The sequence below is a fragment of the Rhineura floridana genome, chromosome 6 (genome assembly GCF_030035675.1).
Source record: "Rhineura floridana isolate rRhiFlo1 chromosome 6, rRhiFlo1.hap2, whole genome shotgun sequence".
NCBI classification, from domain to species: Eukaryota; Metazoa; Chordata; class Lepidosauria; order Squamata; family Rhineuridae; genus Rhineura; species Rhineura floridana.
The window spans coordinates 43,834,654-43,852,330 of record NC_084485.1 but is presented as its reverse complement, the minus strand read 5'-3'; the positions used below and the strand labels follow the sequence as shown (position 1 = coordinate 43,852,330).

The 17,677-nt window shown below is 39.9% G+C and overlaps 1 protein-coding gene across 6 annotated transcripts in view; it reads right to left on the bottom strand.

The window, feature by feature from the left end:
- The window catches only part of LOC133387234 (disks large-associated protein 4-like), a 64,582-nt gene that overhangs the window by 7,461 nt on the left and 39,444 nt on the right, over positions 1 to 17,677 (bottom strand). For 3 of the 6 annotated variants that reach the window (XM_061631595.1, XM_061631594.1, XM_061631591.1), the window contains 6 exons: positions 9,121 to 9,133; positions 8,337 to 8,698; positions 4,464 to 4,555; positions 3,616 to 4,025; positions 2,532 to 2,623; positions 196 to 348 (listed from right to left, as the gene is read on the bottom strand). In XM_061631595.1, the coding sequence (XP_061487579.1) occupies positions 196 to 348; positions 2,532 to 2,623; positions 3,616 to 4,025; positions 4,464 to 4,555; positions 8,337 to 8,698; positions 9,121 to 9,133 (1,122 nt within the window). The remainder of the gene's footprint in view (positions 1 to 195; positions 349 to 2,531; positions 2,624 to 3,615; positions 4,026 to 4,463; positions 4,556 to 8,336; positions 8,699 to 9,120; positions 9,134 to 17,677) is intronic. The other 3 variants (XM_061631593.1, XM_061631592.1, XM_061631590.1) reach the window with 1 other exon arrangement.

Genomic DNA, 17,677 nt, shown 5'->3' with positions numbered 1-17,677 from the left:
CAAACACACTTACTGGAAGCAAATCCCATTGGCCAGATCATTAGGTCTTACTTCCACATAAACACTTAAGATCCAGCTGTAAGTTACCTAACACAAACCAGAGAAATGCCACCAACATCCCAAGATTTTTTTTGAACATGTTCCACCTGAATTTGCACTACCAAGTTTGGTTTCTTTATAATGCTCTACACTCACCTTCTTCTCCGGTGTCTCTGTAAGCTGCCAGCCATTAGCTTTCAGGTGGTACAGCTCATCAAATTTCATGCTAATGTCTTCGATGGACAATTGTAAGAGATCCCAAAAACCAGCAAGGTCCTGTGCTGTGGGCCTGGGATTGGAATTGGGGTTCTGACAGAAAGAGAATGTGAATGAACTATCAAAATCCTGCAGTTTCTACTACAAGTAGACATTGCAATTTAGAATTAACATTCAAGATTAGAATTGAAGGTGATTTTTAAATTCATGTTGAAAAATTTGATTCTCTGTCATAGCCATTAACATAATATGTCCTGGATGCAACTGACAAATACAATTGGAGAAGCCTTGGTTTGAGCATACTACGTCCCTTTATTATTGTAATCGTATTATCTTTTGTTATTATATTCTGATCTGCAAGATAATAGACTATCAAACTGTAAATAAATTGGTTGATTGACACTGCATGGCCACATTCATCTTTAAGAAGTTGCTTCTTGTTATAAAACAGTTAACAGATAAAACCTTTTGGTTTAACATCTTGTATTAAGGGATTTCCATGTTCGCTTACACTCAAAAGTGCTGGGAAATTATAACTGTTAATTATATGGTATCCTATCATGTGGTCAGCTCCAGCTTCACCATTACCTTGGAGCTGGATGGCTTTAGTGGCAGTGGCCTTAAGTCCCAAATTTGTCTGTCCACTGGAATGGGCACATGGAGCTTATGCAACTGAAGCTACCATTCCACAATATAAGTACCCAACTGACAACCAGTATCATCCATATAGAATGACAGAGCTGGAAGAGACCTTTAAAAACTTTAAAAGCATGTGTTAATACAGATCCAAGAAGATATATGAGAACACTGAGGCAGCCACAGATTTGACCAAGTAAACCAGGGAAAATACAAAATCTGTTACACTGCACTGGAACAGCATTCTGGTCTGCAGTAGGCAAGTAACAGGTTCTAAGTTTACCATGTGAATAGCATCATATCTGGCTATTCCCGATTTAAATACAATAATATAGACCACGTTTCCTGGTCTGCAAAGTCCCCACCCCCATCAACCACCTAACTGATAAGACTTTGGGGATGGCCTGCCTGAATCACAGCATATTTGGAACAGGCCCATCACATCATTAAAGAAAACTTGGTTGATTAATTAGATGGATGATAGTCAATTAAATTTCAACAGCTCTAAAATAAAAGGCAATTTTTTAAATTTAAATATTTAAATGTATGTTCTAGCAGGAACTCTCAGAAAATTCATTTTCTTGTGAGTGAAAAGGAGGTGGGACGTATCTTAGGATGGTGCTCATCATTTGCAGTTTGTAATAAGTTATTTGATTTGAAAATGATATTAATAAAAATCTGCTACCTGAATAGTTGGGGCATTTTTTCTGTTTACAAAAACAATTAAACACTGCAATTCTAATTCAGAAGTTTTTACTATGAATACACTCAAGCCTGAAGGGATGGGTCATACGAATATGACTGAGGACCAATTCTAACAGGCCAGTTGGAGAGCAGAAGCACTATTGCACTCGGTGCTTACTTTAAAAAAACCATATAGGCACTCATCAATTCCAGTCTTTCTGGGTAAAGGAATATCTCCAAATTGTGCCGCCTTATATAAAATCAATTTCTTTGAGGGGAGAAGCAGAAGCTCTGGCCACAAAAAGAAGACACCAGTGTTACTACAATAGGAAAAGCCCAGATGTGGCCCCGAACGAAATATATCTTGGAGTATATTACATCACTTACGATATATGACTTAGCATTTGAGTGTTCAAAGCACTTCACATACTAATGTATGTGAAACACCAGAACACTTGGTAAACCTCACAGCCACCCTGTAAAGGTATTAGCCAGCATGGTGTAGTGTTGGACTATAACCTGGGAGACCAGGGTTCAAATCCCCACTCAGCCATGAAGCTCACTAGGTGACCTGGGGTCAGTCACAGTGTCTCAACCAATCCACCTCACAAGGTTGTTTTGAGGGTAAAACAGAGAAGGGAGAGAAATGTACACCACTTTGAGCTCCCTGGAGGAAAAGTGGTATATACATGTAATAAAAAACAGTAATAAATATTGGAAATTATGGGGAAACTTTACAGAATCGTTGGCTGTCTAATGAAGAGACTGTTCATTAGGAGGTCCCTCTGGGATGGCAACATGGCTGAGTTAAAAAAAATCTGCACCAACCTAGTTGGCACAGGAGACCTATAGGCACATTGCTGCCATTTTTACTTTCTCGGCAAAAGTCTAATAAGTGACCAAATACTCTTGCCACTTAAGCAGGTAATAGCAACTACAGAGATTTCTACACTCACCAAGTTTTGGTCACAGAGGCCACGGAATTGCTGGAACTTCTGTGACATTAGCAATTGTGCGCTGCCCACTGCACTGAGAACTTTGCCTAAGACTGAAGAAGAAAGGCACAGAAGACAAATTTAGAAGACAAATAATTTTTAAAACACAAAATATACAAGATTTGAGGTGAAAGTGTCTCCCTTTGTCCTTCATAGATTTATCCTTTTTTCGTTCAGTAAGAGAAGTGTTTTTTATTCAGAGCCGTTAATGACAAGCCATTAAAAATGACTCATGGCTCCTTTGTCAGTGCATGTTTTGTTAGCTCTTGTTCTACTGCCAACAGCAATGCCCTGTACATCGGGAATGGCAGACAGCCATACTGCTGCACGTTTGTTTGTAATAGAGTAATAGTGAAGTCTAAGGGATACGAGAAGGCTTATTTAATATTCTTGATAGTATTTGAGGACACAGAGCCATCAAAGTGCCCAATGTTTTGAGCACAACTTGCCCTCATCACAGATATGTGAGCAACAGATTCCTATTTGCTGCCCCATCCCTACCCTATAGTGACTGAATTTGTTTTACCAGGTGCACAGTGTTTTAAAAAGTCACACATACAAAACAATCTAAATTTGTTATTGTAAAGCATCACTCATGTGTTCCAAAATGCACTGAAGTCCTCTGTCTATCCACTCTCCAGTCACATTTAAAGGTCTCAAGAGAATACTCTCATTTCAGCTCCATTTCTTCAGAATAAGGGAGTGCAAGTGGCATAGCTAAAGGTGCACCTAAGGAAAATAAGATACCAGATTCTCTCCAAGGTATCAGTGAAAACAATAAAATGGCACATACATCTGAATAAGCTGCTGATTTGCTGTCGATACTCTATCTGGTTGCCAGTGTACCTACAATCCTGAAGAAACAAAATGTGAATAAGGTTTTCTCTACAAGATCCATAGAGAACAAAGATGCAGTGCTCCTCCTAATAAGTTACTTTTTGGTCCAGCCTTGCACTCATTCACAAACTTTGTGCAAGGAAAAGATTTGGCCGTTTCAGGCTTAAATCTCCTTTATCACCAGTGTCAGATTATCATCAATACCAACCTTCTTCAGAGAGATTATTCTCTTTGGTCTCTTGGTCCATCTGACGACACCATCCTTCTAACCTTTCAGTCTCCGCCTGCAGCAGTTTCTGAAACCAGTACCCGTCCCTTCGGCAAGCTCCTGGTTGTGTTGGTTCTGATGGAGCATTGGTGGACGTTTCAAGCCAAGGATCAGGAGGAGGAAGGGAGGAAGGCTCTAGGGCTGGGTCATTGCTATCTCCATAGGAGAGGTTTCTCTTTATCTGGGAGGGCATGGCTGTTTGCCTCGTACTGGCATCAAGGTTGTTGGAATTGTTGCATGGGGGGCAATCAGCAAGGCTTCTCTCAGATGATTTACAAGTAGAGTTATTCGGTTCTTGCGAGTCAGAATCTGTATCCTGCTTGGTGGACATGCTGTGAGAGTGGCTCTTGCTACAAAGAAAAGAAGGGCAAAAGAGAGAATCAGAAGCAGCAGCCCTTGTGGAGGGCTGGATTCATTACTTGGCACAAAGAGACAATATGCATTTGTTCACGGCATCTGCAGCTGAACTGCATTTCCTTGCCCATCCCTCTCTGCACACAGACACACACACATGCAGACAGACAAATTATAAGGTTGCCTGCTCACTGCAATAGGCCATCCAAACAAAAGACTGGCACGCATCTATAATTACATCTCCAGTTCTATTTTTTTTTATTTTAGGTTTCCAATGATTTGCTTACATTAACTAAGCCAACATGCTACTGAGAGACCCACCAATACTCAGGGATTTGAGATAGGAAAAAAGAAAGAGGAAACTAAACTATAAAATGGGAAACCGCAGCTGGACGAGGTTTTTTTTTTAAAAAAAGCCTGCGTCTTCCACTTACCGCCACTCGTCCTCTACCTGTACCCCGATGGACTGGAATTTGGTGGCTGATGGAGGGGGCTCCTCTTTTGCCACTGGCTGAAGGCAGTCAACCTTATTAACAAAAAGATACAAAAACAAAAAAAACAAAAACACAAAAACTTGCTGCTAGAATTCACATTAGAAGGAAGGAGGCATGCATGCACGCAAATACAGACATACACACACAGATTGATCATGCAGACACCATACATCAAAAGGTAGCAAATCCTCTCTTCTTTCTTTTTAGCCATAGAAGCGAAAGAGGGAAAAAGAGGAAAACAAGGCTGCTGACTCAGTAACCAGTGTCATGTCATCCTATTAAAAGAATTTCAAGACAGCTGCCATTCACATTAGATTTTGTTTAGTCAGACATTTTTAACTGAATAGTTATGTAGCTGTGACTTGAAATTTTAATCTGTTTCCATATTTACTTTTAAAATACCAAATTCCTCTACATTGCTAGATAAGACCACCATATTGAGAATGTTAGAAGCACTGGGATAGGGGTGGCAAAAACAGGACTCTGAGGGGGAACAGAGTTGTTTGCTTTACTACACAACGTTTTGTAGGCACAGGGTCAACTTTGCTATTAGCAAGCAGGCACAAACAGAAACGCCATCTTTGCCTCACCCTCTGACTACATATTATCTGGCAGTTTTAAGTGGCTGGCATACAGCTGGTATAAAGGCAGGGTTTTTAATATTTGGATATTTTATTTACAGCTGCTTTTAATTGGACATTTTAAGAGAGCCTCTCTCTTCTATCATTCCCCAATCACCTGGAGTACTCAGGACTAATCTAGACCTCAGCAGCACAACAATTTATAGCTCCATTAAAAGCCTTTTGGTGAAGCCATAGTGACTGCATCCAAAGTTCCCAGCAGGCAAAGGAATGCTAATAAGTGTAGACAAGACGGTATAGGAGAGACGGGTGTTATGACTTGGGCGGGGGATGGGACGGACAGAGAGCTTTCCAGCGTCAAACATGCCACCAGCTTATCTGCCAAGATGGAAAGTTTTTTCTTTGGCCATGGAAAGCCAACAGACTTTTCATTTGGTGTTATATTTGTGCCAGTGTACTTCCAGGAGCAAGATACTCTGTGTATGTTACGTGTGTAAGATATTCCTGTGTACGTTAGGGGGTGGGAAGGAGAGGTGGTGCAGCATGACCACAGAGGGAATGTGGTTTCTTTCCCCCCCAGCAAGAATGAATGTGCAGGAGAGGGGAAGCTTTAAACTACCAATAGGAAATATGAAGAAAAACAGAAGGTAAATGATAATAATGTTGGAATGTTTTAGAAGGTGAGAGAAAGAAGAGATTCTGCTCGTGCCCCCCTCCTTTCTATGAAAAGTGCAAGGGCTTCTGCAGCTGTGAAGCAACGGGGGGGGGGGAGGATGTGCAACCTCTAAAAATTTTTTTTTAAAGCCAAGCAAATGTTAACACAAAATGGAATGGAGACAGAGGATGGCTCTGCCATACCACAGGCATTATCCAGTGAGTGCCCATGATACTTTACAACATTTCACAGAAGCTTGTGTTGGGGGAAGTGCAGTATCCCCACAACAGAAGCACTAATGTTGCTGCTGCTGCTGCTAGATTGGTGAGATTTTCATTAATTATTGCCTCATTACTGCATTTTAATTTTTGTTTTAATATGATTGGTAACCTGTTCTTGAAGGCTCTTTTTAGGTGGAAGAAGCAGGGAATAGATTATCTTATAAACAAGCAGGTTTAGAGGTAAGGTGCCTTGATCCTTTGCAACTGTGCACTTATCCTGCTATAAGGAGCTATAAGCTCATACTCTGTGGAATACTCTGCCCCCTTGCAATCAGACAGGCATCATCTATTTGCATTTTCAATGCCTGCTTAAACTTTTCTATCTACCCAAGGCATTTTCAGAATGTTGGTGTCAGCTTTGCATGCCACTGATCATTGTGTAATTTTGTTGGATCTGTTTTCATTGTATTTTTTGCTGTATGTGATTTTTTATTTTCATCTTGTTGTATGCTGCTTTGATTTTTTTTGTAAACACAAAGTGGTTTCCAAACATGTCAAATAAATAAGCTGGATAGCCTGGAAATACTCAGATCAAGATGTTGTGTTGCAAAGAACAGGTATTTCTTGAAGTTCATCTGTTCCAGCTCACAACTAATGGACTTGCACCCAGATACTTTCTTACTTGGGTGAGCACAAATTTATTTTTGAACAACACGGGAAGTGACCGCAAAGTCTCCAGAAAGGCAGCACCTTGTAGTTATTCTGGAAGTCTCGACAACAGAAGGGGGACATCATTTATTTTTGAAATGTTCTCAAATTAGCTTTCTTTTCTGGACTATGTACTGTAATGCATGGATTCCTGACTATATTTTAACATATAGGAACCAAAGGATCATTATTTGATAGAAAGCCAAAGTATGTTTAAGTACTCTTGGTATACCACTTCCAAAAACTATGCCACACAGTATTTGAACTTGCATGTGTTTTTACACAATTCCACAATTAGAACAACTGTCATGGAAAAGGCCAAATTCTATTGACCGATAGGAAATAGCTTGGAAACTGATAGGAAATGTGGCATACAGACATATGATGTGCATGACATGAGAAGTAACCTAACTGGGTTTTTCTTTACAAGGTAAACTATTTTGTTTTAGAACTAAGGGTTGTATTCAATGTACTGCCTTCAGTGCAAGGATTTCGGCTTGCACAAGAGAACTCCCACCCCTTGTATGCCCCTTAAATCTGTTCCAGATAAATTTGGGAAGGGTGGGGAGAGTGTGTGGGGTGAGGAGTGGAAGAAGAGTCCTGTTGCACTACCAATAATCCTTGAGCTGATAAATGGGCTAGTTCAATACTGTCCTGACCTGGCTTGATTTCACAAAATGTATCTTAGGATAGGATTGAATCCTACACCTCTGTAGAGTTTTAGGAGAGCTAGAATGGAAGTTTGAATCCCCTACCCAAAACATACACTTCTTTGAGGGGGCTTTCTTTAAGATATGAGAAATAGTCTAAAAAAACTGATGGATATTAGATTGCTCTTTAGTATGTCTGTCTGTAAACATTTCTGTCTTGTGGGCTTCAGCGAGTGGACTTTACTTCCAAACTTGGTGTTTGCTGTGCTGAAATATAAGGAGTTACCAATGAGGGATTTTTTCTAGAGGACAGTTTGGCCAGTAATTCTAGTTCTTGCTCCTTCTCCAAACTTCCCATTCATCTCTGGTTCACTGTACTAAAGAGGTTTCTTGTTTCACATCAACAATGGCCAACTTTTTTTTGGCAGCTATGCCAAAAATCAAGCAGTTCTGTGTTCTCTGGTGTGGTTTTGCCTTTAAGCATATTGACCAAAATGTAGGTAGCACAGGAAAGGCAAGTGAAATTGCAGGTCAGACTATAACATATTCATACCCATGAGTCATCCTGCACCTGTTTGGGACTATCACAAACCTCTGTTAGCTGTGCTACTGTGACATCCATGCCACAGGATGTTCACCCATGTTCTAGGGGCACCTTAAGGATGCCAAGCATAGTTCTTCCTATACACCTGGCTGACCATGAACTACATACTGGAATCCCATTACACATGGTATGACCTGAAATAAATGTGTGTGTATGGATGGTTCTGCTAAGAGATAGTAGGTTAGTACAGCTCTGAAAATTCCTTGCCCAGTGGTTTGCAACATATGCCCTACTGAATTTCTTCCGAAGTGCCCCTGGAATTTTATAAAGTCAAACTTTGCCAGAGGCACACTAAATGGGCACAGATGCCAGAGCAGTCAAACAAGTATGCACATGTAAAAATGGTTACATTAAGAACATCTTCTAGTGCTAATGAGAACAAACAGTTCCATACTTGTATTCCTATAGATGACAGCTTCCTTTTGGGGATATTCTCCACCTTTGGCTCTTCGTTCGTCAGTGTTCCTTTGTCACTCTTCAAGGTTGCATTTTTCTGGGGTAACTCAGGAGGCTCTCTGGCTGGAGTCACAATGCTTCCTCTTGTCACACTAGGTGGTCTGGTACTTTCTAAGCTATCTGAGGAATTGCTCAGTCCCGACTGGCTGTTGACCTCACTCTTGTGGTCCTGGTTGTCCAGGTAGTTGTCCTGTGCCGATTCGGTGCTGCTCTGCACTGTGACAGAGATGAACGGCTTTGAGGTGGTCCGAGGTGGGACTGGTGGTGGTGTCTTTTTATAGCCCACTAGGCATGCCGAACCTGCGACAGTAGCAGTGAGAAATATGAAGGGAAAGAAGGGAAGCAGAAGATGGAAGAGAAAGCAGCAAAAATCCAGTGAATGAAGAGAAAAGGCAAAATTAGCATCAATGTTCAGAGAAGGTAGCAAGCACAGATGCAGAGTACATTAGCCTAGCCAGCAGTATGCACAGAACAGCCCAAACCAAAGCACATTAATAGCCAGCGCTATCCTGCTGTGAATTTCAAGAGGATCATAACACAGACTGGAAGATAATGAAAAAAGTGAGGAAGACCCCTCCAGAAAGCTATAAAGCAAGCCACGCTGGAAAGGGCTACAGTGGTGGGGTGGAAACCTGAAATTTTACTTTATACTTAAGGTCCTGATAAAGCCACCTCTTTGTGTTTGAACCCATCAGTTGACAAGTTTCAGTATCTTGACCAACCTGGTACTTGAACCTAGGAAATGAGAAATGCCACAAAAAGATTTTGTGAGACGGTAGCCATGCTCACTTTGTTGATAAACTACCTATTTGTGAAATAACACTCCACTCGGTTAATAGCTACTTGGATTCTGGAGCTAGAATCAATGGGCATTCCACATCTTTCTTGATGTGGAACTTAAGGTAAACGTAATATATTCCAGAGAGGCAGCCATGCTAGCTTGTTGCAAGGAAGACAACAAAGCATATTGTAGCATCTTAAAAGACAAAGACATTTTGATAAGGAATAAGCTTTCATGCGCTAGAGTCAACTTTGTCAGATGCCAGCTTTCTTTAGCAGTAACTATAAAACATTTGTGGTATGCATCTAAGAATGGGCTCCAGTTCATAAAAGTTTGTACTTTATTAATATTGGTAGTCTTTAAGGTGCAATAAGACTTAAATCTTTATATAAAAAAAGCTTTTTTTCAGAAAATGATTTAACAATCAGATGCGTTTGTCTTGAATAATGTCATCAACACATCCATATTCAATCAGCTTTGCCTGGACCTTGATCTAAGCTAACTGAAAAGTGATGTCCCAAAGTTAAAGAGTCTAGTGCAAACTTCTGTGTATGTGTTGCTGCTGCATGAGCCTTCAGGGGCAGATGCCAACTTCCTTTAGTGCCGGCCTGGGCTCCTGCTGGGAGGATGAGCAGGATATAAATCAAATAATGACAACAACAACAGAATAATTTGGCATATATATTCAAAGTTGACCTAACAGTAAAAGTCTTTACTCCTATTTAAGGGCTGAATAGCCTTCACATTTAAAGCACAAAAACAGACTTAATTTTAGTTTTTTATGGTTTAAAGTATGTGTTTTGAATTTGTACATTTTAAACAGGCTATGTGTACCTGAAATGGTTTTATCTTCCTTTGTAAGTCAGCTCGAGCATTTTATATGAAAAATGTGGGATAAGTTACTATTTGTTTATTTACTTGACAAGACTTCAGCCACCCAGCAACCAACTCCTTAACTGTCCTTGGATGTAATATTAAAGAATGGTTTATTGTTACTGGCATTTTCAATAAGCCATAGTTAAGGTTAGCCATAGTTAGCACAGATTCAGACATAAGGCTTAACTATGATTAGTTGAAATTGGAAGTGAAACCTTCCAGTCTCCTTCTGGTTGCACAGGAGAAGAAATAGGAGAGGGGGAGCATTCCAGCACAAGGCTTACCTCTGTAATAATACTGGGGTGGTTGTTTTATTATTTTGTTTTTATGGTATGGTATATTTAGTTTTGTTTTTAACGATGTTGTAAGTCTCTTGGAGACCTCAGGTAACAAGTGCCTAATAAATCTAATAAATAATAATAATGGACTCATAGTTTATCATTATGTCCAAACACAACCAATGACAACAGGGTTGCCTCTAAGTAATCCTTGTGCAACCCTCTTAGTCCAGTTGATATAAAATTACTAGTCCAAACATTTCTCTTTGAAGTAGTACCAGAAAACAGTCATGAATGACTGAAAGGACATACTCAATCTGGTTTCTAAACTGGGAGTGAGGGTAGGCAGTCGTGTGCCCTGCATTTCAATCCACCCAATACCATGTGCTTGGGCTTGCATTGCATTTTTTTTTTAGCTAACTAACTGAAGAACACCAGCATTCTACGGTTCCATACACAACCAGAACTTGAGCACTACTACAGCCTCTAACAGTTAACTAAAATAGTCAGCGTTGACAGAAATGGGAATCAAAGAATAGTGCAAGAAACATCTCTTAGGTTTAGGGGTCAATCTCCTCCTCTGCTAAAAAAAAAATTTCAGCCCAATGAGCATGCTCAATAGCCATGGAATGTTGAGTGTCAGTTGTAAAAAGAAAAAATGAGAAGGGGGATAATAATCTGCTTGCTGGCAGGAATCCTAAGAGAATATAATGATAAGCGGCAATATTTTATTGCAGATAACACATGGTTTTCTATTTGAAGTCCACATCTTTTCCTTGTCCTGTTTACAGCAACCATCAAGTAGTTTATTATTTATTTATTTATTACATTTATACCCTGCCTTTCTTTTCATGAAACCCAAGGCGGCTTACATATGGTTCCCAGGCGGTCTCCCATCCAGGCACTGACCAGACTGGGTGCTGGCCTCATGTGCCTTCAGACCATAGCCTGGGTAATGGCCCTGCATTACTCCAAACGCAGTTATTTCAAGGACTTTCTTGGGCAGGTTACAGAATGAATACTGACTCTTTCCATCAGAATTAATTCTGAATAGGTACCGGTGCTGAATGGTTGAGAATCTGAACAGGAAGAAGAGGAGGAAACTCAGCTCAAAACACAAAGGGAATTCACAAGCATGTGAAAGTGGCTCTTGTCAGATTCATAGTATGAATGTAAAGAATGCATTGCTCATTTGGACTGCAAATAATTCTCCTCCCTGGGATATTAACATAAATAGCAGGAGAGACTGGAAGATTGTTTAAGCCCTTGATGAGCATGTAAAAGAAACAAATACTGATTAGGAAGCTAGAAGCTATTCTCTACCCTCAGAGGGAACAGCCATCTATATAGTCTACAGACCAATCTGCTTCAGACCCTCAGAGGAGATGAGGTCACAAGCCTATCACAGAAGAAAAGCATTTTAAGCATTTCATCAAAACATCCATGGTTAGGAAGAGACTTGCACAATACACACATGCCATGTAGAAGATAGTGTTCAAACTGAAGCCTCAGAAGTAAGCAACATCTCTCTCCAGAATGAGCAAACGACAGCTAATCTAATCAGTTTTATTTGTTAGCTATTCTTTCGTTTTCAGTAGCTTAGACGTGCACCTGTCCTATCCTCCATTTCATCACAAAGTTTCAGAAGATTTCACCACAAGAAGTCAGTGATTGAGTAGTCTGAGGCTGTGAGCACACTAGTCTCCTTCAGCAAAGTGTTTCAACTGGCCACACCTGGAGGGGCAATGCGTTGATGTAAACTCAGTTGTAAAATCTGTTTAAAGCTGAATTTAAAAAATGCACTCAAGCTAATCCCACCAGATTTTACAGCAAAAAGGGGCAGGGTTTGACTAGTGTTGTGTGCTCCCGTTTTCAGAAAAGAGAGGTGGAGATGCACTGGAACCGGCACAACAGTAAGTGTTTCTCTACCCAGAGTAACCTTTGGCCTACTGCATGTTACATTCAGGTTTAAGACATCCTTTAAAAGTAGTCGATAGCCACCTTCTTAGTAAGAGGGAGACATAATTGTTTCTACTGTTGGGCAAGCTCAATTGCCAACTGTTAGAGAACAGTCATGATTTTCTAGGAAATCTTTGTGCATAGACACATTAATTTATATGAAGATTTATCTCTCACCCTTCTAGTGCTTATTTCCTGCTGAGAAGCTAACAATTAAAATTAGCTATCCAATACAACATTCCAAAAATACAATATAATAAATTTACTACTCTTCTTTATTCCTAATGAATACAGCTTCCTGATGGGTAGATTACTGGAATAAACCAGGACTTTTAATGAAAAATTTGCACTGTTTTAAGAGGAAAAACTAACCACAAAGGGCTAAGGCATGGAAGGAAAGTGGAACATCACCTAGTTCTTCCCTCAGCATCACCCACCTTGCCTCTGACCTCCACAAATGTTGATGACAGCCTGAAAGAGGAGCTATCTGCATTCACATGGGCTTTTCCATCTGGATACCAATCATGTGGATGATGTATGACTGCACATGGGTGCATATGGGTGCAGATGCCCTGACATGGATGCCAGAGGATGCAGAGCAAGTGTGTGAGGAGGGCACTGTTTATTACTTCATTAAGAATTTTGAAGCAAGAATATAATGTACGTGCACAGGAATCTGAATGACAGCAGCCATATGCCTCCTGAAACTAGATTTTGAGTGATGTTACGTTTGACTATATCCAACTGCCTTATATGAAACAAGCAATTAGTTCATCTAGCCCAGAACTCTCTACTCTGTCTGAAAGAGCCTCTCCAAGGTCCTAGGCAAAGGTCATGCCAAGCCTTCCTACCCAAAATCCATGTCCTGGAGATGGTGGCGCTGAATCTGTGACATTTTGCATGCAACGCAGGTGATCTATAGACCCTCACTAATGCAATACAAAGCATACTTTTAACTGGCTAGAGTTGGGTAAAACATTACAGGCTCATGGAACATTTTAACACTCACAGATTTCCTTCATCAGTACTTGGTGCCAAAATGACAGAAGCTACAGAGATGCGGAATTAGTATAAATCTTACTTAGTTCCTCTTGAAAGTTTAGATAAATGCTGGATTTATTCCAGTCAAACAAAATTCTTTTAAACCTATATAAACAGGTTGCTTACTTTTGATATGTAGGCCACAGCTTGGAAAAGTTACTTTTTTGAACTACAACTCCCATGAGCCCCAGCCAGCATGGCCACTGGATTGGGCTGATGGGAGTTGTAGTTCAAAAAAAGTAACTTTTCCAAGCTCTGATGTAGGCTACTTGGGTATCTGTCATTTTTCTGACAACTGTTATTTTCAGAAAACAGAACTTCAGAAGTTGGTACTATCTATATGGACTAATTACTTCCAGACATTCTTTGTTGCCTCCAGTCTTGGCCAGTATTCAAAGGCTTGTTGACCACTGGCCAAGATGATTTGAAGTTTTGCATGAAAATGTTAAAATGGTTTAATCATTGAATAAGCAGTGACTTCATTTTAAACAAATTAACACAAGAGCCAAGAACTAGCTTGTATGAACCACACATCGGTTTTTTAAAAAAAAAATCCACATAACCCAGGCTAAATCTGCAAGGTTCCTATTTCTTGAAGTATTTTTTATTGCAGCAGAAAACAAATTGGCAGTAGTGGTTGAGTTCATATGTGAAAGAATTATTTGTTGTCAACAACAACAATGCAGAGAAAAAATAGGTTTTGTATCCGGAGTCAAGAGCATCAGTGGGCTTACTGAAGAACATTTGTTTACTTGGGCAAAAATCTAAGAACTCAGTCATTCACAATCTAGGAAGATAGACACATTTATGTGTGATGCTCAGTGAAAGACTGTACAAATAACAGATCATAATTATCTCAAACCAGTCAAGGCGAAAGCTGATCTGCATTATTCAGTTCGACATAGTACCATAAAACCCCTCAAGTTTGTAATGGTGTATCACCAGTGCAATTATAAATACTTGGCATTGAGAACTGTCTCGCCCCCATGGTGGAAGTAAGTGGAACTAAAGTTAGCACATGTTTCAACTATTCCACCATCACTGGATTATGAACTGTGATACTGTGGAGTTCACAATAATTAATTTCTACACACTCACCCTCTATACGGGAGGGATAGATTCATGCTGTAAAAGGTGAAAAGAGCAATCCAGATAATCACGTGGCTAGATTAAGAGCTTAACCTATTTACAGGAGGGAAGCAGTGACCATTACATTCAAAAGGCAAATGAAGAAGGCACAAGCTACTCATTCTTCCTACGTAACATGTGGAGTGGTAACATGCACATATGGCAAGGGGTAATTCACTTATACCTGTTAACAGCAGTTTGATCACATGCAGCTGGTGAAATTTCTCCATCCAAAAAAAGTATTACATATGAGGTAATGTGATGATGAACTCATTATGCATTACACGAGACACATTTCCAGTTATTCTGTCTCCACATGTATGTAGTATACAAAGCCATCCTAATATGTTGTCAACACTATTGTATTTTCCAGAATGTCAGTACCCACCCACCACCCAGCAAAGAAAAAAAAAGGAAAAGGCAACAAGCTAGAGATTAAAGGAGACTGTGGGTACAAGAATCAAAATGGCTACAAGATGAACACTAATACGTTTGGTTATATGTCAGAAAGAATTTTTTTAAAACATTAGGAGATGTGACATTCTAGATTAATTTATCTGGGACCACAGCAGCAGCAAAATTGCTGCCCTGGGCTCCTATTGGGAGGAAGGGCGGGATATAAATCTAATAATAATATATGAAATTACCTCATTGGATTGATATGGGAATCTGATATATTCAAGAAGGCTGTTGTGCAATTTGTTTCTAGAAAGTTGAGAGAGAGAGCTTCTGTATGTTTAGAGCTGAACTGGCAACTTAATTCTACAAAATGGCCCCTACATGATCAGAATGATTGGCAAAGGTCTATTTAACAAGTTAAATGCAGCCCTTGATCACATACACAAACCTGTTGACCTGAGCGTATTACTTGCAAAAATACCATATTTATAGTTTTCAATTTGTTTTTATTATTTATTTATTATTTGATTCAATTGCTCATTTTTATTTTGGGAGGTAAATGAGAGTTTCATTCTGACAGGACTGATTTCAGGAAATCCAAGCACTTGCTTGTTTGGACTTAGAATAAACCATGTACCTTTCGACCTCATACCACCCTGAAGACAGCTTACTATTCCTTGCTGCAATTGCTAGTTTCCTTTTAATCAGACGCAGATTATTCAAGAATTTGGCTCTGCTTGCAGGTGATCAGAAGTTGCATGGTTTTGTTGCACGGTCCAAAGAAGCTATACTCAACATGAACTTTCTCTTCCCAGGTTCTCCCCTGCACCATGACACAAAATGCCCAAGAGAGACTGAAAGGTGCATCTGAGACTTACACGTGAAACACCTAATGCCAGTGTAGCATCTATGCTAGAAAGCAGCACTCCACAAAGATTTTCAAAAACTATTTTGGAAGGCATGCACAAAATTGGCTGTATATTTTAAGAAGTGTTTCCATGGCAATAGTTACTCTCTCAAAATAGCATTTTATCACCCATTATGGACCACAGGAGCAATTGCAACATTCTTAATTTAGACAGGGGACAAAGATTACAATTCCATTTTATAATAATCCACATTTTTAGAGAAAAAAATATCTCTTTTCTTGTCCAACATTTGGCTTCCTGAGCCTCCAACTGCTTACTATCACCTTTACTGAGGATTCACTGAAGTCTTAATATATTTAAAGATCAATGATAAATGTGCAATATGCAGCAATTTTTTGAATACCTGTTCCCCAAAGCAGATAGACAAGATGCAAAATTGGTGAAGTCTGCCTTTATATAGGGGAAAGCTGCAAAAACGAATTGCTTGCGTTGCTACAACATCAAAAGGAGGAATAGTAATCAGTATGTAGCTCAAGACACATCTATTCCCAATTAGAGATGACAGCAGCTCCAGAATTTGTGATGACAGCACAGAATATAGCTAACAAGGTTCTATGAAAATAAAAGAAACTGGGACGGTATATATTAAATACTGAATTGGATCCGGTGTATAGAGTTGTGTTGCAAGGACAGTACTGGTGTTTGTATTGCTAACAGAAGCGGGAGGAGGGATTATTGACAGTTCACCCCCTCTACTGTAGCTCCCCCCCCCTCGATCACCCATTAAGTTGTGCTTGGAGGTTCTCACAGCCTTTCAAAGCAGATTGGGGAGTGCAAGGGGAGGCAGGGGAAAATCAGTGAGAAATAGCATCTACCCCTTTCATTAGTAGATTCTCCACTGGATCAAAGACCTGCTTGCTCATGGAAAGAATCCTTCTGTGAATGGAAGGGCACCTTTTAATCTATCCATTGTACAATCTTATCCTTCCCCCACTGCAGCTGCTACTAAGAATACAAGACGTAGTCAGTTTCTTCAAATCCAATTTTCTCATTTTGCAACATTAACTAATGATAGATAATGGTTATTTTGCACCTAATTACAACATTTCCCCATGTTTGGACCAGGAGATCAGTAAATAGGGAGGCATCCAATTTCAATACTTTCCAAAGTTTTTCTCTTTCTGTCTTCACAGACTACAGATTTTATTTTCCTCTGGGAGCTCCCACCATGATTAGATCAGCCTACAAAAGACATCGACCTACATTCTGCCTCCCCGTTGCTAGGGCTTTTATCAGGTTTCTAACAGCTAACTCTTATTTCAGCTATCTTGATTTCTTTTCCTGAGAGATCTATTGGTCACTGTTTTGAAAAGAAAAAACAGCAGTATATCCCATACTGTATAAACATTCAAGTTTCTCAAACGCTACAAGTTTCTCCCAGGAAGCTAGGCCGGAAGTTAAGAAATATTCCTATTAAGCCTTTGTTTCCATTATAGTTGCACCTATTTTTATCACTTTGGAAGAAATGCCTTGTCATCTCAGTGCTATTTGGGGATGAAGGCTATACCTCGGAGGAGATGGTAGGCAGCGCAAGTGTCATTTCTGTATGAAGAGGAATGCAGATAAAGAAAGCCAGTGTGGTGGAGTAGTTAGCATGTGAGATTAGGACAGGGGAGACCCAGATTCAAATCTCCACTCAGCCATGGTCTGCTGGGTGACTTTTGGACCAGCCGTTCTCCTAGCCTGACTTACCTCACAGGATTGTTATAGAGAACAAAATTGGTTTCGGGGGGGTGGGGAGAAGAGAGAAAATTGTGCACTATATCCTGAGCTCCTTGGGAGGAAGAGTGACACAAAAATGTAATAAATAAAGTAAAAAATAAAGATAGTCTCTGCTGTAATGAATGGAAAAGCCCTTGCAGGCAGAACTTCATGTGCACTTTGAATC